The 26,720-nt window shown below is 36.4% G+C and overlaps 1 protein-coding gene across 3 annotated transcripts in view; it reads right to left on the bottom strand.

Annotated features, from left to right (window-relative positions):
• The window catches only part of LOC131155149 (uncharacterized), a 127,268-nt gene that overhangs the window by 28,087 nt on the left and 72,461 nt on the right, over positions 1–26,720 (bottom strand). The window contains exons 12-17 of one of the 3 annotated variants that reach the window (XR_009136753.1): positions 17,733–17,795; positions 17,498–17,572; positions 11,354–11,404; positions 10,458–10,535; positions 6,862–6,996; positions 5,339–5,610 (exon numbers count right to left, since the gene is read on the bottom strand). Coding sequence is in view for 1 of the 3 variants with exons in the window: in XM_058108087.1 (XP_057964070.1) it covers positions 6,862–6,996; positions 10,458–10,535; positions 11,354–11,404; positions 17,498–17,572; positions 17,733–17,795 (402 nt within the window). In the remaining 2 variants the exon portion in view is untranslated. The remainder of the gene's footprint in view (positions 1–5,338; positions 5,611–6,861; positions 6,997–10,457; positions 10,536–11,353; positions 11,405–17,497; positions 17,573–17,732; positions 17,796–26,720) is intronic. The other 2 variants (XR_009136754.1, XM_058108087.1) reach the window with 2 other exon arrangements.

The following is a 26,720-nucleotide window of genomic DNA, read 5'->3' on the forward strand; positions in this document are numbered from 1 at the left end:
AGCTAAGGACCCAAAAGACCCCCTTGCTGCCCCTGTGGAGGTTCAAACAAAACCAGCAGGTGCTAAGACAGTGAACCCTGGCACTAATGAGTCTCAAATGGTGAGGAAGGAGGGAGGAGAAAGAGAGGGACAACATTCTGTTGAACCAGCTGTGAATGACTCCCAGATTCAGACTATAAAGGCTGTGCAGATAGGTCCTTCAAGGATACTGCAAGATCTGTGAATGCCGGAAAGGGAAATGAAGGAGATCCTGTCAAGGATAAGGGCAAAGGCCCCCAGAATGACATTATGAATCAGAAGGATAAAGAAAATTTTCAGGGTGAAGAGTTTAATGCTGTTTACAGAAAGAAGAAGAGTAAGGGAACTAGAGCAGTATTCCAGGGAATTGGTAAGGGGCCTGGCCCCTACCCAGGGTGATTAATGAAGATAGCATGCTGGAACATTAGAGGTTTTAATAAACCCTTGAAACAGAATGGGGTGTTGGGCCTCATCAAGAATAACAAGATTGATGTTTTAGGTATCTTGGAAACTAAGATGTCTGACAGCAACCTGGAGAATTTTATGACGAAAAGGCTGGGTAACTGGCGCCAGGTTAACAATTTTGCAGAACATGGTGCTGGAAGGATTCTGGTTGTGTGGAATCCACAAAAAGTATTAATGTGATACACTGTACCCGTCAGGTATTACACTGCTCCCAGACTAGCATAATCTCTTCTACTTGCTTTAATATTAGCTTTGTGTACGGTTTCCACTCAATAGTTGCTAGAAGGCCACTCTGGCAGAGTTTAAGCCAGATGGGAAGTAATTGCTCTATCCCCTGGCTACTTATGGGAGATTTCAACAGTGTATTACAATCTGATGAGAAGAGGAATGGTAATCCTGTGACAGCTTATGAAACAAAAGACATGGTGGAGTGTTTCACAGAGAATGGGCTGACTGATTTGAGGTCTTCTGGATGCTTCCTAACCTGGACCAATATCAAAATCTGGTGTAAGCTAGATCGGGCTGTGGTAAACATTAAATGGGTCCAGGCTGGGTTGGGAGCACATGCTAATTTTCAATTACCAGGGATATTATCTGACCATGCTTCTTGTATTGTCTCCTTGCTTGAGGAGGATGATATGGGAAGGAGGCCTTTTAAATTCTTCAATATGTGGGTGAAGCATGACAGGTTTCTTGATGTGGTGAAATCTGCTTCGAGTAGCAGATTTAAGGGTTGCAAACTCTTCCGGCTTGAGAGGAAATTACAGGCACTTGAGGGGCCCTTGAGAGACCGCAATACCCTTCATTTCTCTCATATATCAGCTAGAAGCAAAGGCTTGCGAGGAGTTAAAGGATGCTCAACAAAGGCTGCATGATTCCCCTGAAAATGAAGAGATTCAGAATCTGGTAAAAGCTAAAAGGGAGCTGACAGGCAGGTTAGATGAAGCAAATAGAAGCTTCTAGGCTCAGCAAGCCAAAAGCAAATTCCTAAAGAGCAGTGATAGATGCACTGCGGTTTTCCATTCTATGATGAAAAGGCATTGGCCAGGAAACACATTTCAGTCATAACTAAAGAAAATGGTGAAAGTACTGAGTCCCAAAAGCAGGTGGCAGAGGAATTTCTTGTTTTTTATAAAGGGCTGCTGGGAACTGAAGAAGACTGCTCCTCTGTTGATCCTAGGGTGATTGCCAATGGGCCTATTTGATCAGGCTAAGAAGATGGTGGAAGCTGTCACAGAAGATAAAATAAAAATGCCCTGTATAGAATTGGTGAAGAGAGATCCCTGGGGCCAGATGGGTACACTTATTGTTTCTTTAAAAAGGCTTGGGGCATCATCAGGGGAGAGTTTATGCTTGCAGTTCAGGAATTTTTCAGAAATGGGAGGCTCCTGAAACAGATTAACCGTACTGCAATTATGTAGATTGCAAAGTCATAGCATGCAAATTCAGTTCAAGATTAGAAGCCCATATCATGTTGTAATGTGATCTATAAAGTTATAGCCAAGATCATTGCCAGTAGGATCAAACCTGGGTTGGAGGTTTTGGTGAGTAAGGCTCAGTCTGCTTTCATAAGTCAGAGATACATGATAGAAAATATTTACCTCATACAGGAACTTGTTAGAAAATATGCTAGGAAGAGGATCTCTCCGAGATGTATGCTAAAGATTGACCTTAAAAAGGCTTATGACTCAATATCTTGGAAGCACCTAAACTTTCCAGCAACAATGGTGGGCTGGATAATGCAATGTGTCTCCACTTCCTTCTCCTTAGCTTTGAATGGAGGGTTGGTTGGTTTCTTTGAAGGGAAGAAGGGTCTCAAAGAAGGGGACCCCCTTTCTTCCTTGCTTTTTGTTATTTGTTTGGATTATCTGTCAAGATTACTGAAGTCTTTGGAGGGCAAACCAGAATTTTGCTTTCATCCAAAATGTGGTGATCTTAAAATCACCCACCTCACGTTTGTAGATGGCTTGATTTTTTTTGCTCGGGGAGATTACTCTTCAGTTAAACAGACCATGGATTGCCTCAACTTGTTCTCTAAATGCTCAGGGTTGAAGGCTAGTATCCTCAAATCCAATATTTATGGTGCTGGTTTGTGCAACAATACAATGTGGGCTATTCAAGATCTTACTGGTTTTTCTCAAGGGGAGTTTCCCTTCAGGTACTTGGGTAATCCTTTGGCTTCCACTAGGCTGAACACAATGCATTTTGCCCCTATCAGTAACAAGATTTCCAGTCTAATTGGTTCATGGCCAGGGAACACCCTTTCATATGCAGGAAAACTGGAGCTTATTAAATCTGTGGTGCAAGGTATTGACTGCTTTTGGCTTGCTATTTTTCCTATCCCTTACTCTGTGATGGCCCATGTGATCAAATTGTGTAGGACCTTTCTGTGGGGGGTAGAAGGAGGCCCATGGTGGCTTGGAGGGATGTATGCCTCCCAAAGAATGAAGGAGTGCTGGGGGTGCTAGACCTAAAAACCTGGAACAAGGCCCTGCTGACTAAGGCATTATAAAACATTCATAGTAAGAAGGACTCACTCTGGGCTAAGTGGGTTAGCCATGTATACCTGAGGGGTGGAAGTATTTGGGAAGCTTCAACAAAACATGAAGACTCCCCATTGTTCAAGAAGATAGCAGAGATTAAAAACCTGATCCTTCAGCAGTGCAGTGACATAGACACTGCAGCTCATCAGATTGAACAGTGGACTGTGGGTGGGAATTTTGTCTGCTCAAAAGCTTATCAGTTTTGGAGAAATAGGGGGATGCAATGTTCATTGGAAGAATCTGGTGTGGAAAAATGGATGCATACCGAAACACTCTTTTGTTTTGTGGCTTGCTGCTAAGGGTAAACTGCAGACCTGTGACAGGATCAGTGTGGAAGGGCTCAACCAAATCTGTGTTCTCTGTAACTCAGAAATGGAGACACTTGACCATCTTTTCTTTCAATGCAGTGTGTCTGCTGCTGTGTGGAGTAGTTTGAGGGGCTGGCTTGGCATAACAAGATCCATGTCCACTACTAAAGCAGCCCTCAAATGGCTTCAAAAAGAGGTCAAGGGTACAGGAGTGCAGGCTGTATCTAAGAGGGCCTGCGGCCATCACGGTATATAGCATTTGGCATTTTAGAAACAAAAGGAGATTTGAAGGCACGGTTACCCATCAGGATGCTATAATCAAAGCTGTTCAGACTCACTTATATAGAATTGTTTATGAGAAGTTTCCTTTCCTTTGTATTTGAGTTGTAGTTTATGCCTCTTTGGCCCCTGGGAATGTCCAGGTTTTGATGTAATTGAGTAGTAGTTGATATGGCTCTGGCCCCTGGAAATGCCCAGGTTCTTGATGTATTTGAGTTCTGTTTGCTGCTTGCAGGCTTGGCCTTTGTTTGGCTCTTGATTGTACTGCTTTGCAGTTGCTTGTTGGGGAGTTCTGCTATCCCTCTCCTGGGTATGCCCCAGTGATACTGTACATGTCCTTTTGGTCTTATAATTATAATTTTCAGATCAAAAAAAAAAAAAAAAACACTACAAGAAACCGTTCTTGGCAGATCTCTTGTATTTTCTTTCATGATACTAGAGATTTTGGCTAACTCTGTAAGCCCAAATTCAAAAGGAAGATGGGGTCCATATAGTTGAATAAACGGGTTGTTTGGATGCTAATTTTCATAGAACAAGTGACTGTTATTGCCATTTCTAATATGAAGCTTGAAACAATCATAAGCCAAAAATTTAGCTTTTATGATCATTTTCCAATAGGTTGGTTACTATTGTGTACAATATTTTAACTGAAGTTCTATCCAAGAAATGTGCTTACTATATTACAGGTTTTCAAGGAGGTTTTGTGGATAAAAATTAACTTCTATAAGAGTGGTTTGATGGGACTAGGCATGGACTCGAGCCTTTTTGCTAGGTTTACATGTTGTGGTGCTTTGAGTTGGCCTATTAACTATTTAGGAATTCCTTTTGCCTGGGAAAAACTTGGGCAAAGCTCATTGCAACCAATGGTGAAGTCTTGAGTACCAACTGGCTGATTGGTGCCCCTAGGTTAAATTCATTTGTAAGAAAGTTGGAGCATAATATATATATATATATATACACACACACATACATATTGCGCTCCAGCTTTAGGAGTGTTATTGTTATTGGCCTATTAACTATTTATGAATTCTTTTTGCTTGGGAAAAACTTGGGCAAAGCTCATTGCAACCACTGGTGAAGTCTTGAGTACTGAATGGCCCATTTGTTCAATAAAACCGATGGTGCCCCTAGGTTAAATTCATTTGTAAGTGCGCTGCTCCAGATTTAGGAGTGTTATTGTTATTGGTTACTATGTGTTATGTTACTTATTATCATATGTGAGTGAGAGATAATGTTGCGCATGAGATATATTATAACTAGAGTGAGAGACCTAATGCTTTCTTTAGGTTCTCATGTTACAACAAACTCTTCTCTTTTCTAACAAAATGGCACAAAAAAAAAAAAAAAGCTGCCGTCATAAAGCAAATGACAATGCAAATTTTTCTTTAGTTATTCAAAACAAAGAATATATAGGAAATGACTCTCCCTGAATTTCCCTATGAGAATGTCCATTCTTGTCATCCATGCCGGATGGAATGATAGTATGACACAGACTTTTGCATGAATAACCTTCTTGTGAATTGTCATATCCCAATAGGATTTCTCTTCCATTTCCACCTTATTCCATTATGTGAATCAAACATAATTTTAGCTTATTTGGATGAAGGAATATTCATGAAATTACTCTACAATAGCTTTTGGTTATAAAATAATGTATATATTTCTTAAAGGATTACCTTGGACAAAATAAAAACATATTTATTTATTAAAGCATCCATATCACACCTTACTACCTCAAGCATTTCTGTAGCACCATGTCCAGAGCGTACCCTGCAGGTACCCCATATGTGCTTCATAGACCACAAGAGAGCTAATAAATCTATTTGATTGCTTCCATCCATTGTAAAACCACACAAAATTGAATACAATCTGCCACACCTGATTTTTCAAGACCCTACTAATTCATTCATCAAGAGAGGCCTTTTTCAGTTTCTAGCTCCTTTGGCAGAGGTAACTCCAAATGTATATAAATACAGGAACAAGAACTCCCTGATGTCCTGAGAGTGAACCAGTATTGTGTAAATGAGCATAGGTTTGACATTAACATTTGAATCAAACTAACGAGCAATTGGAATCAACCTAAGTTGTTCAATTTTCATCTTTGACCATTGACTGTAGATGTCTATTATTAATGATTAAGAGAAGAAAATATGACCTGAGTAGCTATGATTTTAAGCCACACAGAGACAACATTATATAGGTTGCGCTAGGTTGTCATGTAATATGAAACTATTTAAAGTTTCCACAACAATAATTTTTTTCTTTCAAAAAGTCTCATGGTTAGCTATTTTTACTCCTATCCAAAATTAAAACTTTCACAAACAATATCCCTGCTACTCTAAACTTGGGCTCTACTGTTTGAGAATAATCACATTAGAAGTCTAGGTGGTGTAATAAAGAGAATCAGACCCTATTGTTCTTTTATTCCTTGCAATATGCATTTTACAGAAAACCTGATGCTCTAATGCCTTTGGTCCGCTCACAATGTTTTGACTGGCATATAGAAGTGCACAAGTGACATAACCAGAAAGTAAACAAAACATAAATTCATGAATATCATACAGAAGCGTGAATGGATTAAAGCATCATCTTAAAATCATTAGGGGTCTGTTTAGTTGTAGAAAACAGTTCTCATTTTCCATTTTTAGTTTTTCAAAGAATTATAAAAAAGCAAGCTTACTTTTCAGTTAAACTGGAAAAGAATAAAAAGTTTTGGCGCTATTCACTAGTGGAAAATAGTTCTATTCTCCATTTCCAACTTTTCAAATAGTTACAAAATTGCCACCTTTTTCCTGTTTTCTAAATTAGTACAGGAAAGTTAGAAAACATCTTTTTATCGATTTCCAGATTTCTGATTTCCTATACAATTTTTGGAAAATAGAAAAACAAAGTGTCTTTTGTAATTATTTAGAAATCTAGAAATGAAAAATGAAAAAATTTTCCACAACTAAACAAATCATTTGTTTTCTACCTTTTTAATACAAATCTTGGAAAAATTAAAAATAAATGGTATTTTTATAATTCTTTGGCAAACTAAAAGTGAAAAAAGAAAACTGTTTTCCACAAATAACGGGCCATAAATACTCCTTGCTACTCAATTCAAGCATCTAACAGAAATTTGCATAAATATCAAGAAACCTTGTTGAAATTACATCATATATTCATGCTATCATGAAGATAAAAATGTCCAACCCTTGAAACAAATGGAGAAAAAAAAGTAAATGTATTGGTGTTTAGTAAAGCTATACCTGCACTTCATTGCACTTGTATACAGGATGTCTCTTAGCTATGGAGTTTTCACATCTTAGTCTAGCATGAATTGGTCCTAATTCAGAGAGAAGCTCTTTATGTCGAGGAAGTGAAGGCAAGTAACACATTTTCACCTACATTGACAAGAATGGAAAAAACTATGTTTAAGATTACTTTTCTTAGTTTCTGGTTAGTCAGACAATCATTATTACCCAAAGGTACACCAATGATTATTGTACCACTATAGGATCAGCATATCTAAATCTTAATTTGAGTCCCTGATCAAAATGGTCATGCTGCAAAGGTCTCTAAGAAATGAAAATAATTTTCAATCACTCATAATGGCAACCTAATTTTTTTATTTAATCAATCAGATTTGTGATGTCAAAACTAGCTCGGTTTTGCAAGATTCCACAAAAATCTCAGTTCAGAGTTAGGTCACAGTCATAATAACACATGAACAAGATGGTTTCATTGAAAATCAGCAGCACATTATGCATGATATTGAAATAGCAACATAAATCCATGCCTCAAGGCATGCGTCATGGCAAAATCAAGAGCCACGAGTGACTCTACGATTACTGCCTACATGTGCAGAGACAGATGATTTCCTGCATTCACCCTCCTGGCATGAGACACCTTCTGGGCAGATAACCCTGATATCTGGCCAGTCTCTCTTCATGTATAATGGTGTTCTATCTGAGCTGCCTCCTTCAGCCAAGGTAGAGGTCCTTCCTCAGAAATATGATAAACCCATTCTTGTCATCGCTTTCTTTGATACAGGAGCAGTTTTTTTACATGGAGAACTAGGGATGACTGTTTTCAAAGAATTCACACCATAACCATGATAAATTGTCAGTAGACATTGGCCACGTGTCACTAATTGGATTGTCTACATGGTCCATATAGTGGCCAAAGAAATGTATTTCAGGAAAAATTTAGTTGGGTTATGCTCCCAATTGCTTCATGCAAATATCCTCACTCCAAGATAAAAAACCATCCTAGCACAGTGGCTTAGGCATCTGAAGAGCCCAGCCAAATCTGGAGTTATTGTTGTGCTGAACCAAAAGAAAATGCAAAAGCAATATGCTTCACTGAACAATGCCTAAATCCTCTCACACGGTTCATCCAACACAAATGCACTCAAATCATGGACACACACCTTTTGCATTGTTTGAGGATTTTGAGAAGTCTATAATGCACCATCAAAACTTACAAGAATAAGAAAGAAGCATAATTGTCAAATAATGAAACAACTAATATAAGTGTCTTACTAGAATTTCTCATTTAAAACTCAATAATACTAATCATTGTAAGATGAACTGTAAAAGCTCCCTTCTTTTTCTTTTTCTTTTTTGGATGAGTAAACAACTTTATTTTAGAATTTTATTTCATCCAGTAAAATGTGTACAAGAGATGCATCTAACTTTACCCATCTAAGTTATGCTTGCAATACTGGCAAATACATCAGAATCATTGATATAGGGGGCGATTGTTCGGTGTGAATCACCTCTAAATAGAGGCTATGTCTGAACTAGTTCACTAAATAAGTGAACTAGTTAGACATTAGAGCATTTGGTGGCATCTTTGAATTTTCTTAAAATTCCTCTAATAGAACCAGACAAGAAACATGTCTGATTCATATTCAAATGTCTCTTTTCCAATTTTATTTGTTATAAAAAATAAAAATGGCAAAAAAATCAATACCCAAGTGATTAAAATTAAAATAATAAATTTTATTTTTGTACAATAATAAATTATATTTTTTTGTTTAAAATTATTACTTAAATATATGACAAGAAAATAATATTTATGTTAAATTAAGAACTTAAACTTATGTAATTTCTTATTAATTTTATCAAATATTTATGCTCCTAAGTGTTGAGAATGTTGAAATTGAAAAACAACATATATTCAAATATTAGATACCAAATAGTTAAAATAATTTAGATTTTAGATTTTTACTAGTTGAAGTTCAACGCAAAACTAGTTTACAAAATCAAATTTGAATTCAATCTTCAGCACTTGAACACTTATCGAACGCCAATAAAGACATCAAGGAAGCAGAACAACTGAACTGTAATTTATATTTTCAATTAGGGGAAAAAATATGAAAGAAACAAAAAAAGGTTGAGAATATTCCAAGCATTAGACCTTTCAAAGTTCAAAAAATACACTGCCACAAATTCAAACTTGAAAATTTATATGACAATAAGCGATCGCCTTTATTTGAGTGTATTAAAATTGCAAGAAAAATGAAAATATTTCAACATAATGCTGTTAAATACCAAGTAGTTCTATATAATTGCATAAACAGGGTAGCATGACCTCAGACATAGTTGCTAGAATCGTATGAGATTTCAATCATACAGTTCATACCCGGAACGACATAAATTGGTTCAAATAACATGGATAATCACAAAATTCTGAAAATCGAGGCAAATCATTAGGTTCTCGTAGTGGATGGATGAATTGTATTGAATCATACAAATAATAAGATTCAGATCTGACTCCTCTAAAACCCAACTTAAAAGACTTCTAAACTTTTATTTATTTATTTTTGCATTTTGGCATTCTATTTGCTATTTTCATTAGTTCTGTCCTCCAAGAGAGAAGAAAGAAGTCTGTTGGCCTTCCCATTCTCAACCTTTCTTTTCTGCCATTGGATAAGATTAGAAAAAAAGTGAGAGTCAGAGAAAGAAAGCAGTCTTGAGAAGAAAACTAAGTCAACTAGGTGGATGAGCTTTTGGTTGGCACGTTGCCTTCTCGACTCTCCAGTTTTACAGCTCTGATTTTTATTAGTTCTTATATTTTAATAAATTCTGTTTTATGTATTTTATTTACTTTTTCTTCATGTTTTGGTTGTTAGAGAAAACCCATGCATTAAAAATAACTATTTTTTTTTAATGAAAACCATAAGTTCAAATTTTTATTGTCTTTTAATGATTTTTTATTCCTTTAAAATCAATCAAGTTCAACCTTTTCATTAATTTGTCTTGTTTCCTCATGTTTTTCAAAGAAAGCATACATGAATTTTTTCTTGTTAACCATGCAAACTTACAGCATAAACATAAAGTTTAATTTTTCTTTTAAACTTTTCGTGGGCCCTTATCTTATTGTTTTCAGTGTAACTTGAAATTTCTAGACTTAGTGCTTTAGTTCTGAGTGACACAAAACATGTGTTGTAGTTTCATAGAAACTAGCTTCACTTGATACTTGATAGAAGTGGAATGGTTAGATCATGGTATATCTTGTTCATATGGCAAGTTTTCCCTTTGATATCAGTATATGACAGACTGAAATAGATAATGGTAAGATTTAGACCTACTAAACTTGCTTCAAAGGCAAGCATCATCCAATTATCGACATGATTGATCAATTGATCCATATTTGTTGAAATTTCAATGTATTTTACCATTTTATTTGTCGTACATATATGCAAGTCATTAGGAATCAATTTTCAAATTTTGTATTGAATCGTACGATTCAATTCATTTCGATTCTCAATTCATGAAATTGGGATTTCAATTCATGATTCGAACCTCAATTTGAAAACTATGACCTCAGAAGGGGGAAAGAAATAAAACAAACCGACCTGGTCCTTGGACACATTTACATGAACAAGATTAGAAGTTTTGATCCTCAAATCATCTGGTTTATTTTGTAAGCCAACCTGAAAAAATGACAGAAGCAAGAAGCTGCATCAAACAAATGCCATGAAAGTTTCTAGATTTCTATGTAATCTGTACCAATGATCCTAAAGCCACTAAAAATATTACTGTCAAAGTGGGGCACCATCTCAGCAAAATTTTTTGCCCAAATAAATATATTTTTTTTATTCCAGATATATTTTTGGAGCATAATTGACAAAATCAGCCTTCCAGTCAAAAAATGTGTTAATAAGCAAAATTAAATCTCCAAGGTACATGATGCATATAATTAGAGAATTAAAAAAACCCTGCTGATTAACTTAGAGAGTCATAGCTATCGCAGGGAACTACTTGTTGGAGATTTCTGCACCATCAAATATCAATAGTAGTCAAATTAATTATTACACTATTAATTAACATAGTTATAAATTTTATTCCTAAAAATAAAATTAAGTTTGAAAAAAAAAAAAAAAAAAAACACACACACACACACTTAGACACTATAGTTTACAGGAAAATAAACTGGCTCATTAATGGACTTCAAGAGTCAACGAGTTCAAGAAAAATACATAAGGTCATAAAACTTTAACATAAAATATATTGGTAAATCCGTTGTAAAGCAACTCAAACATTATTCTAGATCATTAAATATAAAAAAAATTAATATGAATTACACTGCATATTTTTACTCATCGATAAATCATCTTCTTTTTTTTTTTTGGAAAACGAAATCCTGAATGGTGCAAAATGCACATGAAAGGAATTCCCTATTGATATCAATGCATACTTCCATCAAATTAATGAGATAAGCATCAAATGACAAATATGACTTGAAACTCACGACAAAAGGAATTGGAGCATCAAGGAAATCAAGCATCTTCCTTGGTAGAATCTGGAAACAAAAAATAAATCTTTAAGTGCAAAGAGATATATTTAAGCTTTACATGCACTTATTAGTGTTGCCAAGTGTAGAGGACTAATAAAGAAAATTATTATTAAGAACAAAAGATAAAAAAACAAAACTTCATGTGATAAGGAAATGGCTAGAATTAAATTCAGACATATTCAATACAATTTAGCATAGGATATAATTGAGACGCAATATTGCAACAATATGCTCAAAAAGCCAAAATTATGATCAAGGTAAAAATTATCATGGAATCAACAAGAATATGTAATACAAGGCCTGAGGATTTTAAGGCCCTGTTTGGAACTTGGAAAATATAGGGGAAAGGAAAAGCAATACGAAGGATTCCACTTTCCCATGATACTTGGTTTTCAAGGAAAGTGAGAAAGAAAATGAAAAATATGCTACATAATGAAAAAAAAAAATTGATTTTACACATTATTAACATCTGATTTTTCTGAATTTTTAATCATATTAGATCAATTTTTTATTTTTAATAGAATTTGATATAGAGAGAATAAAATGGGAAATGAATTTCCTTCTTATTTTCTTCCTTTCTTTTCCCTAAACAAAATCCTTGGTCCAGACAGGTGGGAGGTAACTGGGCGAGGTTTTGAAGTTAATTAAATATACATATATATAACTGTTGCAGAATTTTTCTGAGAGCAACTAATATCGAATTTCAATGTCAAGTAGCATGACTAGGGATGGAAAGAATTGCTTTTAGGGTTAAATTAGTACTAAAAAGAGTTGGGAGTTATAAGGGTCAAATAGTCTTCAACACAACAAAGAAAGGTTAAGATTAGAGGAAGTATGGAACAGTGGGGGAGGGACGGAGAGAGAGAGAGAGAGAGAGAGAGAGAGAAGAATAAGACAAATAAAGAGGAGGAGAAGAAAGCATATTAGGCAACCATGCTTTGAATAATCAATTAAAACATCCAAATTTCAGTTGTCAAACTCTAATCTCATTTTGGTCTTCAGAAAACCGATTCATATTATGTAGCAAACGTGGCCAATGAGTAACCATTGAGTTGGACACCTTTCCTTGAGCAGATAGGATGCCGCCATCAACAGAAATACTTATGTAGATTCTTAGAAAGTTACTACATAAGCTTAAACTTTCTAAAAGCCTATGCAACATACAAATATACTATGATCCAAATTTCTCTAAACTAGAAATTTTCTAAGCAACTAACTAATGAGCTAGTTGACAACCCAGGAAGGAATTCTTAATTAAACCCGAAGTAGGACTAAACTGTATTGAACTCTTAGAATATTAGACCAAAATTATAAACGTCTACATAGAAGGAATTTCATATGAAGAAACCAATTAGGGCTTAAGTTGTTCCAAAATAGCAAGTTCCTAATCTTACTAGTGGCTAGTTTGAGTATGAGTTGGATTTAGTAAATCTATTCTTACAGGCTGAAGGTAGGAGTATATAGGCTATTAAGCCACTTCCAAACTGCACGTGCACCCGGAAAAGGAAACTTAACATCAAAAATTCAGTTTCTGCCAGCTTTAGAAATATTATCAGGAACGGCAGTTCCACCTCCCTATACTTTAATAATTGACACCCATTTGGTTCTCACATGAAGAGATATGTTCCAAGTATTGTAAGAGACTTTGTTCTCCCTTTGAATGCAAAAGTTTCAAGTATAAACAAGGAGGGAGCTTGGATGTGAATAAGACAATCAAGACAAATTGCAGAAATCAGCTCCACCTTGAACTTTTATCTGACTCCTGCAATCTCTTTCCTTTGGGTTCCTTCAGTCTATACTCTACCTGGGACTTAATACGGAAGAAAAAACTCCTGTAGTTATCTGGTTTTCAGCTATCTGGTCCAAGGAGAATATGCCTAAACATGATTATTTCTTGGCTACCAACCTGAAACACAGTAAAGACTCCGGAGAGTCCAGACAGATTGTTAATTGGGGGAAACTTCAGTCCTCTTATGCCTTTTTTGTCATCAAACCATGGCGTGCAAGAATCATTTGTTCTTTGACCGTAATTGCACAAGAACTATTAACCAGAGAGCTATATCTAGTCTGAAGATGCCTAATTTTTCTAGCTGGGATGAAGAGATGCATAAGCTGTCCTGTTTGGGTAAAAATCCCTATGCTACAGTAAGTAAGCTCACATGGGCTGCTCGTATATACCATATTTGGAAAGCCAGTAACTCAATGGGTTTTTACAACACTCCTTTGGATCCTGCTTCAGTTTTTGCAAGGAATTATCGTTGATGTACGAGGTTGTGTAACTGAGATTGAGAAGTTTGCTAGTTTCTGTTAGTCGTGTAAGTTTCTGTTTGTGCAACAGTTGTATCCCTTTTGAACTATAATATTTCCTCTCCACCTTCTAAAAAAAAGTGGCTAGTTTGAGAAGAGAATCAAAATGATCTTAACTATTTTAATTGTAATTAACCATTAATCACAATTGAAGTGGGACAGCTTTTACACTTAACCTACATGATACTCCTTTCTGTGTCCATACATATTATCATCTCACTCAAATGATAGTTGAGAAAAATAGGATTTTGATCATGCCCTAGTTAAAGGGAAAATTTGTCGCACAGTGGGGACTGCTTTTACACTTAAACTACATGACACTCATTTACTGATAGTTGAGATAAATAGGATTTTGATCAAGCCCTAGTCAAAGGGAAAAATTTGTCACACAGTGGGGACTGCTTTTACACTTAACCTACATGACACTCATTTCTAGGCCCATACTTATTATCATCTTGCTCAACTAATCTCGAGATTAATAGGAATTTAATCAAGCCATAGTCAAAGGAAAAGTACGTGGTACAGGGGATGCATAACAGGGAAATCAATTATGGAATTCGTCGCAGGAATATTAATCAGTCACGGATATTGGAATGAAAATGAATTAGAGAGAATTGACCAAATAGGCTCAATTTGGGGTCTGTTCAAGGGAGCCTAAACCCCTAATATTTATAGGTCAGCTCAAATACCACCTGCTTAGCATTCCTAGACACGTCATTCTTCCTTAAGACACTAATCGTGTTCTTTCCTAATCAATCATACATCCCTAATTATTAGCTAAAACACCTCATACCATCATCCATTGGGTAATAGTCACCCCACTTCGCACCTCCCCATTATCATCTGATATAGTAATCTTTAGCCCCCATTTTTTTGCATATGTGCTTCTCTCTCTAGATTCTAACTTTAAAAAGAGAACAATCCCTTTGAATTTGTCAGCTATAAGCTATTTGACATTCTTTTAAATTGTTCAGTGACCGTCTATCCTTTTCATTGTGTCATCCACACGCCCAAACAAAGATAGGTGGAAAGCTTGAGAAGAGCATCTAGTGCATCCTAAATTACTTTGATGGAGGTGGTGGTAATTCCAGTTTCTCTGGTACGGCATTTTCATTCTCCTCTCATTGCTTTTTCTTAAATCAGTGGAGTGCTTGACTCGAATATCCATCTATTGTGAAGTTGCAGCAGGTTTTTCCAGTTTTTTAAGGTTGTTTCTAGTCTAGAGTGCCAAGCATGTCACTTTCCTAAAATCCTAGGATTGAGTCTCATGGAGAGTCCCTAATTTATCTTGATTCAAATATTTGGGGTCCATGTAGGGTCAAAAACCAACTTGTTAGATGTCCAATTTTATAGTGAAATAAAGAATCAATTTGGCATTCATATTGAAGTTTCTCGGTCAAATATGCTCTTAAATTTCTATAAAAAAACATATGCTCTTAAATTTATTCAAAATCAGATTAAGATCTTATATTTAGATATTCAAATTATTCACATGACTGCTTGTGTTCATACTCCTCAACAGAAAGGAGTTGATGGAAGGGAAAAAAAAAAAGAAAGGCATTTGCTTGTTATACCATAGTCCTTGCTTTTTCATATGCATGTTCAAAAGCCCTCTAAACTAATGTTGCCCTTACAACCCGTATTTTAATTAATAGGATACTTTCTAGCGTCCTAAGAGAAAACATTCCCTATTCTGTTGTGTTTAGTAATGTTTCTACGTTTCTTGTTGCATTGTGTGTCTTTGGAATGTGCTCCACATACATTTGTGCAGAGAAAACAACCTATATAATTACAATTATATTGAGGTATCGTGAATCAGCACATGGCAGAGCTTAGTTTCAACATGAAGTTGCACGTATCTAACAAATACAAGAAAAACTATTGTCATATGACAAACAAATGCTAATTGAGACATGTGCAATGCAAATATACATACTTAAAGATGCATTACATGGCAGGTGATGTTAAAATCTGCCTTGGCATTAATTTCAAAATACACTCTACCTCAATGTTACCACATACAAAGCAACACCTAATCAGAAGTATCAAATATGATAAATTTAATTTTAAGCAAAAGATTTACTCCGTTAGCTCTCTTGGACTATTTGACATTTACAAGAATTTGACGTTGCTGATCATTGATGAGGCCAACATCATATCCCACCAAAAAGATTGGGATAATGATCATTTGTGTTAGGCAGTACTACAAATATTTTCCTCTGAAGCATTTCACTATCACTACTATAAAGATATGTTACAAATTTTAAGTGCCTCAAACATTGCATCAATTGATGAGAGGTGCAACATTAAAAAATAAAGGAATGAACATATTCACAATAGGTTAGGCATGCACTTGTAGAAGATAAGATAATGGAGGGACGATTTAGATGGTTTGTGTAGCTGCAATGTAGGCCAAATAGTGCATGAGTGAGGAGTGATCTAGTTATTGTTAGGGGCAATAGAAGAGGTAGGGGCAAGGGTAGGCCTAAAATAACTTGAAATGATATAGTGAGTGAGGATTTAATAACCCTTAAGTTGTTCGAAGAAATTGCCCATAATAATGAAAATATAGGTTGAACAAAGAGATTAGGAGAACAATGTTGCAAACTGTATAAATATAACTCTTAGTAGTTTAAGTAGTCTAATCTTAGCAAATATGCTTAAATCATCACTTGTGGATCTAGTTTGTGTGCGTCTGCTAAGGATTCTTCATAAACCAACTAATCACCCTCACAGCAAGGACAAGTCCAATCTATAATGACTCGTCTTTAAAACATAGTTCATAATCCCTGGATAAGATCATATTTGGATCCATGTGGGTATCAACTAGTTAGCTCCAACATACCAGTCTCATCTGGTAAGTCTATAGTATGTTTCCATGGCAACAAGCTTTGCTACATTTGACAACCTCAAAAATGAGAAAAAAACAAAGGATGCCCAGGTCTTTGATTTGGAATTGCTTTTGAAGCCAAAACTAAACATCTGCAATTCCTTTAGAGTCATTGCCCATGATGATGATATCATCAACATAGACTGAAGCATCATAGCAGTTTCTTTTCTTCCTGAAAAAAGAACACCTAATGACTAGCATTGTATATTCCTAAATGCAGAAGCTAGCATGCTGATGTCAAACCAGGCCCTAGGAAATGCTTTAGCTCTTAAATGGATTCATGCTTTAGCTCTTTGTGTACCTCTTTTCTTCCCCTAACATGCAACCTCTCCTCCCTTCCTCTTCCTCCCCTCTCCTCTCTTCCCCCCTTCAACTCCCTGCTGCACGGCATCACCTGTCTCTTCCTCTATTTTCCTGTCCTAACTGACAAGTTGGATCTCTCAGGTTTACAACAACTAGAATAAGGAAATCTGCCTAGGAATGATCCCAAAAGGCCCTTTCGCTTGATAATATTTCAAGCAAGTAGGAAGAAATAATTAATGGGGCCCAAGAAAAATCATCCACGACCGTTATATTTAAAATGCCAGTGTAACAGTTCCAATATCTCAAATAAAAACTGTCAGTGGCTGAATGCCACTGCATATAATCAAAACAAATCAAATGAAAAACAAAACATGTTACAATTTCAAAAAGTAAAAATAAAATAAAATAACATGGGATCTGCAGCAAATTTCTTGTTTCTAAAAGCAGGAATACTGCCAATGATCCCAAATAAGCCCTTAGATTTAACCAGTATAATCGAAGGCATATCAAACTAATGTCAAGGGCTTAGTGAAACAAAATTTTTCATTCATGCTATAATTTCATGGAAAGTATTGGTTGCAAAATGCCATCGCACTTACAGGGAGATATAAACATTGCCATTCAAAAGGACGAATCATAGGAATAAGAGATAACACTGATGCTGATAAAACACCCTGCATACGGGAAAAAATTTGTATTAAAAAAACTACCAATATGTAACAATTCTATCTTAGTCACCATTATTTTCAAAATTATGAATGAAGACATGAAGAACATTAAAAATAACAAACAAGAATTTAGGTTGACATAATATATCACAGAACAACATCATACCAGATTTGGGCAAACTACTATCACTTGTTTTTCCAATAATACTCCAGCCAACAAAGCCAAAACCTGGAAGTAGTTTTCAATTCAACATACTCATAGTTAAGGGGAAAAAATGAAAATGAATTATATATATATATATATAAGCATGGTTCTAAATTAGCAGCAAATATAAATAGGAAAAAGATGCTTAAAAACACAAGGCTCAAAATTATTTATTCAGATTGCTAAAACAAGTTGAATACATGGTATAATTACATTGAAAGCTGAAACACTGGGGTAAGAAATCTAGGAGAGAGTAAACCAGGAATAAATTTCATTTAGACCACTTGAGAAATTAAAAAAGGAAAAAATGAACACATGACTAGGAAAATAAGTGGAAAGCAATAATGCTATTCCAACATGTCCTTTGTGTCACCTTGATGGAAATGCATAAATTGCCATCCCTATCCTTGGAATAATTCAGTCTTAACTTCATTAAACTACTGTACTATTGTAGTAACCGGAGAACCTAACAAAATGATAGGTCTCTCTCTCTTTATAATATAGCTCATTTGCATCAAAATAACAATTGTCCCTCACTAACATACAGGAATAATACAAGGTCACCATTAACAGTCTTCCTAAAGCTAGAGCATAAATGTCTTATGCTTCTAGCTTGTTTCAAATGAATTTAACTGAGCAAATGGCACCCAAAGGATTTAGTGAACAAATTGGCCAGTTGGTTGTCAGATTTCACGAGTCGTTGCAACGAGTTTCAGAATACATTTCGGGAGAACAATAAGACAATCAACCTCAACCTGTTTGGTCCTCTCATGAAAAACTAGATTGCAGGCAATATGAACAGCAGCTTGATTATCACACATCAATTCAATAGGTTGTTATGTGGGAGACCAAGTTTTTCCAACATTCACTAGTATAAGCCATGGCTCTATACTCATATTTTGCACTAGACCAAACAACCAGTCTACTTATTGTTTTAAGACACGACCACCAACAAATACACAGTACCCTGTCATGGATCTTTAGTAAAAGGTAGACCCAACAAATCTGCAAGTGTGTCCTTATACACAATTATAACCCTGATCTTGATAAAATATGCCTCTCCTAGATGCAAATTTGAGGCGCCACAAGATATGGATGACAGCTTCTCAGTAACTCATTTTGGGAGAATCAAGCAACTCATGGACAACACCCAACACAAAGCATATGCATGGTAGAGTGATTGTGAGAGTAGTACTAGGATGGGTAACCTCCTGAGAAGTCCTCGTGTTGCACCCCTCCTTAAAAAAAATAAAAATAAAAGAGAAAAAAAAGACAATCTAACGCCCAACAAGTTTCTGCTATTGTCCAAGTCAACCAACAAGTCATCCACATATATCCATGAGTGCATCAACAGAGGGTAGAGGTTATTGTGAGATAATCTAACTTCCCAAAGTGTCACCACCATCGTCCAAACCAGCCAACAAGTCACCCACATATCCATGAGTGCATCAATAGAGTACCCACATATCCATGAGGGGAGAAGGAATGATAATGTAAGTACTGGGATCCAACCTTTCCACACCAGGAGTTAACTAGTGGACAAAAGACATTCAACCAAATATACAAGGAGGTATGAGAAAATGGAGCATTAAGGAATAGAATAGAGAAAAGTATTTTACCACCATTGATTGAGGATGACATTCCATTGATACAGGATCAAGCAATAGGAGCAGCATCATTCCAAAACACTTTGGAGGCATTAATCAAATACAACAAAGTCCAAGAAACTTCAAGACTATGTACATTTTCCTCTTTGCAACTCCATTTTATTGTTTGGTGAGGGCGCAAGACAACTAGCGTGACATTCTTGAGGTAGTCATGTTAGTGAAATGGGTGCTCGAGTATTCTTTAACATTGTCACTGTGAAGTATTTCGGTAGGCAAATTAAAATGAATTTTGATTTTAGAATAGAAAGCACAAAAGATACTGAATAACCCGTAAACTTTTTTTCATTAGATAAAGCCAAGTAATCCTTGAGTAGTCATCCACAAATGTTAAAAAATTGTGAAAGGACAAGATTTGGACCCTAGGGCGTGCCTATTGACTTGAGAGGCAAATGGAACATCATGAAGCTTTCCCAACTCACAAGATTAGCACTCTAAAGCAGATGCAAACTCAAATCTAGTACCAAGTGCTTTAACTTGTCCAAGGAGAGATTACCGAGACAACATTGATTTGAAGTGGTGTGTCTATGGTACTGTAGGTAGTAAAACGTGATAGCAACTAGAAATAGGTCCACCAGCCTAATGTCCGCCACCAATTGTCTTCCTTGTCTTCAAATCATGAATAACAACATAATTAGGAAAGCAGAATATGGAACAATTCATTGTTTTTGTAACCTTGCTCACATACATAATATTAAAGGGGAATTAGGAATATACAGAATAGAAGAGGATAGATGGAAGAAGTAGGGTTTACTTTCCCTAACTATTAACTATAGTACCAGACCCACTGTCAAGACTAAAACAAGGTAAGACATTGGTTATACCTGTACCTATCATATGGTTAGTGGCCGAGGAATCTAGGACCCAAGGTCTAGAGGAAGAGGTACTGGATGACAAACAAGCCATAGGTTACCTACATAGGCAAGAGATGGAAGAGGAAGAAATGCTAGCCGTGACACAAGAACTTAGAATACTCTTATTCTAATACAGATATACTGTGCTGCTCTCCAACAACTAAACCAGTAAGGATGGAATCTGTCGTGGCAGCATTTGCATTGCATAGGGGCTTGTCATGGAGATCCCAATATTGTTCAACTGTATGACTACCCTGTCCACAATGGATACACTTGCATGTACCTCTACCTCACCCATCTCTACCACCATGATTTCCCTGACCACCGAGGAACCTCTATTATTGCCCAGCTGATTATGAGGACATCCTGAATGACAAATGCAGATATCTCAGAACCAGAATTCAGAGTGCCCAAACAGGGAACTGAAGGGTGAGATGGAGGCAGCATGAAGTACAGGAGATATACATCAATGAAAGAAGGTAACTCCGCTAAGACTCTAGGATTGAACTAGTACAAACTTGGGTTGCGATCCCACAAGACCTAAGAAATGTCATATGTTACCTTTTGCTCATGAACATCATCAGTTATGCATTGCACTATACTGAGTTCTTCATGGATATACTTCATCACTTCGGTGACACTCCGATCGCCCCCTATTGAATTGAAAGTATTTGAGGGAAAGATCATACATGGGGGTTGGGTTACTTCTTTATAATAAAGAAATTTATTAGAGAGAAAGAAAAAGAGTACAACAAGAAAAAAGAAGGAAAACAGGGAGGATATGACAAGATATCCTCCCAAACAACAACAACAAAAAAAAAATTAAGCCTTAAGTCCCACTAGGCGGGGTTGGTTATATGAATCCTTCCGCCAATTTATGCAATCAAAGACCATTTCTTTTGATAGATTCAGGGATATTAGAAGGACTCAATATCTCCTCCCAAGTTATTTTAGGTCTATCCCTACCCATTCTACTCCCCCCCCCCCCCCCAAAAAACAGTAACTAACTCACTCTTCCTCAATGGTGCACTATGTGGCCTACGTTGCAAGTGTCCATACCATCTGAGTCGTCACTCCCTTATCTTATCTTCTATAGGAGCTACACCTAACTTACCGCGAATATGTTCATTCCTTAATTTATGTTTCAATGTTATACCACTCATCTGTCCAAGCATTCTCATCTCAGCAACTTTTACTTTTTAGATATTCAGTTTCTTCGTCGCCCAATATTCTGATCCATATAGCATAGCTCATCTTATAGCTATCCTATAAAACTTCCCTTTTAATTTTAAGGGTATTCTACGATCACAAAGCACACTTGAAGCACTTCTCCATTTTACCTAACCTGCTTTAACTCTATACATTACATCATCTTCAATTTCTCCTTCAGCTTGCATAATAGATCCTAGGCATCGAAATCTACAAGTACTATTTATTTCTTCATCATCAAGTTTAACTTTGTCTCCAATATTCCTCCTATCATTACTAAAATTACATTTCATATATTCTGTCTTATTTCTACTTATCCTAAAGCCTCTAGATTCTAAAACTTCTCTCCATAATTCTAACTCAGCCTCTACTCCGTCCCTAGTTTCATCAATTAAAACAATATCAACTACAAACAATATACACCATGTAACCTTCTTTTGATAAGATATCCTCCCAAAACAAAAGAAAAAACAAAATAAAAACACCAGGAAAAAAAATTACGAAAAAGCTCTACTCATGGTCTTAAATTTCCATGAAATTGTTGAAATTTCTTTAGTATATAACGAAATTTCCTTGAAATTCAATTTTGAGATTCAAAACCCAAATTGAAATTTCTCTCTTAATTTACCTTTTTTGTTTTCAAACAAAAGATTATTACAAGAAGGATATGAATAGCCTTCAAACTTCTGAAACTAAATTAAAAAAAAAAAAATTGGCAGAAAAAGAAGAATTTTATTAAAAATTAAGAATGTGCAACTAGGAGAATAAGACATCTCCTTAGCATTCCGGAAAAATCCAGACAAAAAACAGAGAAAAAGCCAAAAAGCAAAAAGAACAAATAAAACCAGCACAATCTAACAATCCAGCAAATAACGCTAATCACACTCAATACCTGAAAAGCTCACCCCCCTTAAAATTCCCATGACCCACACACACCAAAGAGAAGCCAAATAATGAATCTTCTCCCAAACATAACAAATGCGACTTCTTCACTGAAAATATGCACATACTGTGCTCCATCCACAGCCCCCAAAGTACTGCAAAGAAAGCACAATTCCAGAGGGCAGCCCTTCCTCTTTTCCTGCCAAAACTGGCAAGAAACTGCCAAAATGTCCTCCACTGCCTCTGAACACACCGGACATTTGCCTAAAAGACCAAATAACTTACTCCATACCCTCCAAGAAAAATCACAATGTATAAAACGATGTGATGCAGATTCTGAACAGTTAAAACAAAGTACACAAACTTCTGGAGAGAAAGCCTTCAAAGGTCTCCTGATCGGCAACAAGTTATTGGTATTAATTCTATCAAGCATAACCAACCAAATAAAAGCCTTGATTTTAGAGGTGACTTTGGCCTTCATATGGACTTATAGAGAGGAAAAAAGAATTAGATCTAGTCAGAAATCCACAAAAAGATTTGCAAGAATAAACCCCCAAAGAATCCAAAGACCAAGACCAACTATCATCCTCCAAAGAAAACCGACAGTCATTCAACAAGACTAAAAATGAGGGTAACTCTACCATCTCCTTATCATTCAATGACCTTCAAAAATGAAAACCTAAGAGGATAAAGGAACACCGGGATCAACAACAAAAGAAGAAATGAAGCCATCCTTCCCTAAGCTTAAGCAAAGGAGGCAGACAGTAGGTGGATAAAACTACATTCCCCAACCGCAAATCTTAACAAAAGCAGATATTACAATCCCTACCTGACAGGAATTTAGTATGGAGAATGAAAAGTGGATAAATCTAAGAGATAGCTTTCCATGGACTCTCTGAAGAATATCTAAATCCCAAATTAGTATCCCACTATTCACGTCTAATTCACACTTACTCTTTACGATTTTATGCCATGGGAAGAATTCTCTAGTGGAAACTGCCAAAGCCATTTACCCAAGAGCACTTTTTTTTCAGACACCAAATTACCAAGACCCAAACCACCCTTCCATTTAGATATGCACACCACTTCTCAGCTTACCAAATGATCCCTAAAGCCCCCTATCCCTGACAAAAAGGAATCCCTCATTATTTTCTCAATCTTGCTAGCAACCCCCAAATGGAATCTTAAAAATAGAAAGTATAATGGGATACTAGAAGACAAGCCTGAATAAGAGTAATTCTACCACCAAGAGAAAAAAGCACCCTTCCACCCATCTAATCGCTTAGAAACTTTTTCACAACAAGATCGCAAAATCTAACAGATCTAGGTAACCCCCCCCCCCCCCCCCCAAAAAAAAGGAAGGACAGCGGCCAATCAAAAGCATTACACCCCACCTCCTAACACTCTCATCAGGCACATTAATAGCCGCAATACTGCTTTTCCCCATATTAATATTAAGCCCAAAAACATTCTTAAAAATATGGAGAAGACTCAAAATATTCAAAAAGGAGAGTCTATGGTCCTCTAAAAAGAAGATAGCATCATCAGCAAACTAAAGGTGTGAAACCATCACCCCCTCTCCACCTCCAACCCTTTCACTAAATCTCTATCCATGGCTCTATCCACCATACTACTCAGAATAGCAGCCATAAAACAAACAAAAATAGGGAGAGAGGGTAACCTTGCCTATACCCTCTTGTAGCCTTAAACCAAGATTTAGGCTCACCATTCACTAAAACCAAGTATCTTCCTTCATCCAACCAGCCTCTTATCCATCCATGCCATCTCTCTCCAAACCCCTTTCTCACAAAAATCTTATCCAAGAAATTCCAACTCACTCTATCATATGCTTTCTCAAAATCTAACTTAAAAATGAGCCCCTTCTTCCTTAGAATATCCTCAACAACCTCATTAGCAACCAAAATGGCATGCACAATTTGTCTAGCCCCTACAAATGCACTCAAAGCTTTAGAGATAGTCCTATCAAGCACTGCACTCAACCTATTAGCTAAAACTTTAGTGATGATTTTATACACACTAAACTAAACTAATAGGTCTATCGTCTAAAGCCCTGATGGATCTACTCTTCTTCGGCACCAAAGTTATGAAAGTGGAATTAATACTCTCATTTAAAATCCCATTCCCACAAAATTCATTAAAAACCACCTCCCAACAGTCTTGAAAGAAGTCCATGTTGAACCCATCCGACCCTAGAGCTTTATCCCTCTCCATCCCAAAGATCATGACCTCACTTCCTCTTCCTCAAAAGGTATCTTCAACCAAGCTACCTTATCACCATACAAAGGGTCATGTTCGAAACCTTCAACCATTAGTCAACCCTTCCCAACCCCTCTCCTCATCCTCACTCCAAGAATTCCTCAACAAGGACTGGAACAAATCATGATCCATCCACATATTTTCAGAAGTGAAAAGAATGGGCCACAAGAAACCTTCCTTGATTCCATCATGAGAGGAAAGTGGTCAGAAATGTGCCTAGGGAAAACAAAATGGGAGAAATTAGGAAACTCATCCTCCCACCTAGTGCAAAACAAGAATTTTTCAAGCATAATTGCCACTGCCCTAGCTCCTCCCACCAACCACACAAAATCAGCATTATCTAGAGGACGATCTCTCAAACCAGACTCCCTAATAAACATATCAAAATTGTGTGTTGTAGCAATAATCCTATCTCCCCCACTTCTCTCAAGACAATCTCACAACATTAAAATTACCTCCCACCATCCAATTAGGAGCACAAAAGCATGAACACATAATAAAGTTTGCCCCAAAAGGAACTCCTAAGGGTTGGTCTAGAAGGACCATACACCGACGACACCAACCATTGACCCTACCTTTCACTTCTACCAAGAGAGAGAGAGAGAGAGAGCCTACTAGACTATCGTCATAGTCCCACATCGGATGTGTACTAAGGAAATATTGAACTTACAAGGTTGTTTTTGGCTTTAAATAAGTGAGGTGCCTTTTATAGGGCAAACTTGTGGCCAGTGCGCCAAAGCAGACAATACCTCACTAGAGTTGTGCCCAAGATCATTACATTTGGTATCAAATCCACCTTGGGGATACTATCATGTGGGACCCAAGTCACTCTAACAAGGGCGTCTGATATTAGACAGGGTAGAATGTCACTGTCCCACATCACATGTGTACTAGGAAAATCTTGGGCTTATAAGGCTTGTTTAGGCTCTACGTAAGGCGCCTTTTATAAGACAAACCAATGAATCTAGTGGGTCAAAGTGGAGATTACCTCACCAAAGTTGGGCCTAAGACAATTACAACTATTCACTCTAGAAGTAGAGCGCCCCATAGCAGCGAAATACAACCCAGCGACCACCCCCCCCCCCCCCCAAAAAAAGTACAAAAGCCTAATCCCTCCAGTGTCCTTCCCAAATCCCTCTGACTACCCCAACCCCTCAAGCTACATTCTCAAGCTTATACTCTTGAATCAAAACAATATCAGGAGCGCATATCTAAGTAAAACCTCCCTGATTACCCTCTCTTTTTAAAGTCCCTCAAGCCTCTAACATTCCAACTAACAATCTTCATAATTTCACTTGTTTCCCTCCCTACCCAACTATTGGTACTTTGTGTGGTATTTCAAAAGACTTTACTACTCTCCTCTAACATTCATTTAAATATTTTATTAGTTTTATTAATTGCTATAAAACAGTTTCTTCAGCCGTTGTTGTTAATCATTTTTGTGACCGTTATATGATAGTTTTAAAATTAATTGAATATATATATATATATGTGTGTGTGTGTGTGTGTGTGTGTGTGTGTGTGTGTGTGTGTGTGTATTTATTTATGTATATGTTGAGATAAAGATTTATAAGAACTAAATTGCTATCTTTATCCTCACAAAGTTCTTTTTTCTAGAAAATTCTCTTATTGTTGATTTGATCGTGATCTCTTTCCTGTGGTCATTGTTGAAATATATCTAGGTTAACCAAGTTGTGTTGTTTCTATCTCTTGATTGGTGAGTGTATGCCAATTGGAAGACTTGTTTTTGCACCATATTGGAGGAGCAAAATCTTCCCTAATGACAGTGTGACACATGTCTCAACCTATAAGTTTTCTCAATTATATTTTTTGCATCTTATTTTTAGATTCATTTTCCAATAATTGTGGGAAGAATTAAGGAAAAAAATTGTTCTGATTATATGGATGCTACACTACTCACTATCAAAGTTTTTTACTAACATGTTTAAAATTGAGACGTCCAATGACATATTTTAAAATTGTGAAATATTATTATTGTCTGTTTTGGAGCATTGCCTATATTCTATGTTTGTTCTCTACTGATTTCAAGGGATTCCATCAAT

Source organism: Malania oleifera, chromosome 5, assembly GCF_029873635.1.
Source record: "Malania oleifera isolate guangnan ecotype guangnan chromosome 5, ASM2987363v1, whole genome shotgun sequence".
In the NCBI taxonomy this organism is placed as follows: Eukaryota; Viridiplantae; Streptophyta; class Magnoliopsida; order Santalales; family Ximeniaceae; genus Malania; species Malania oleifera.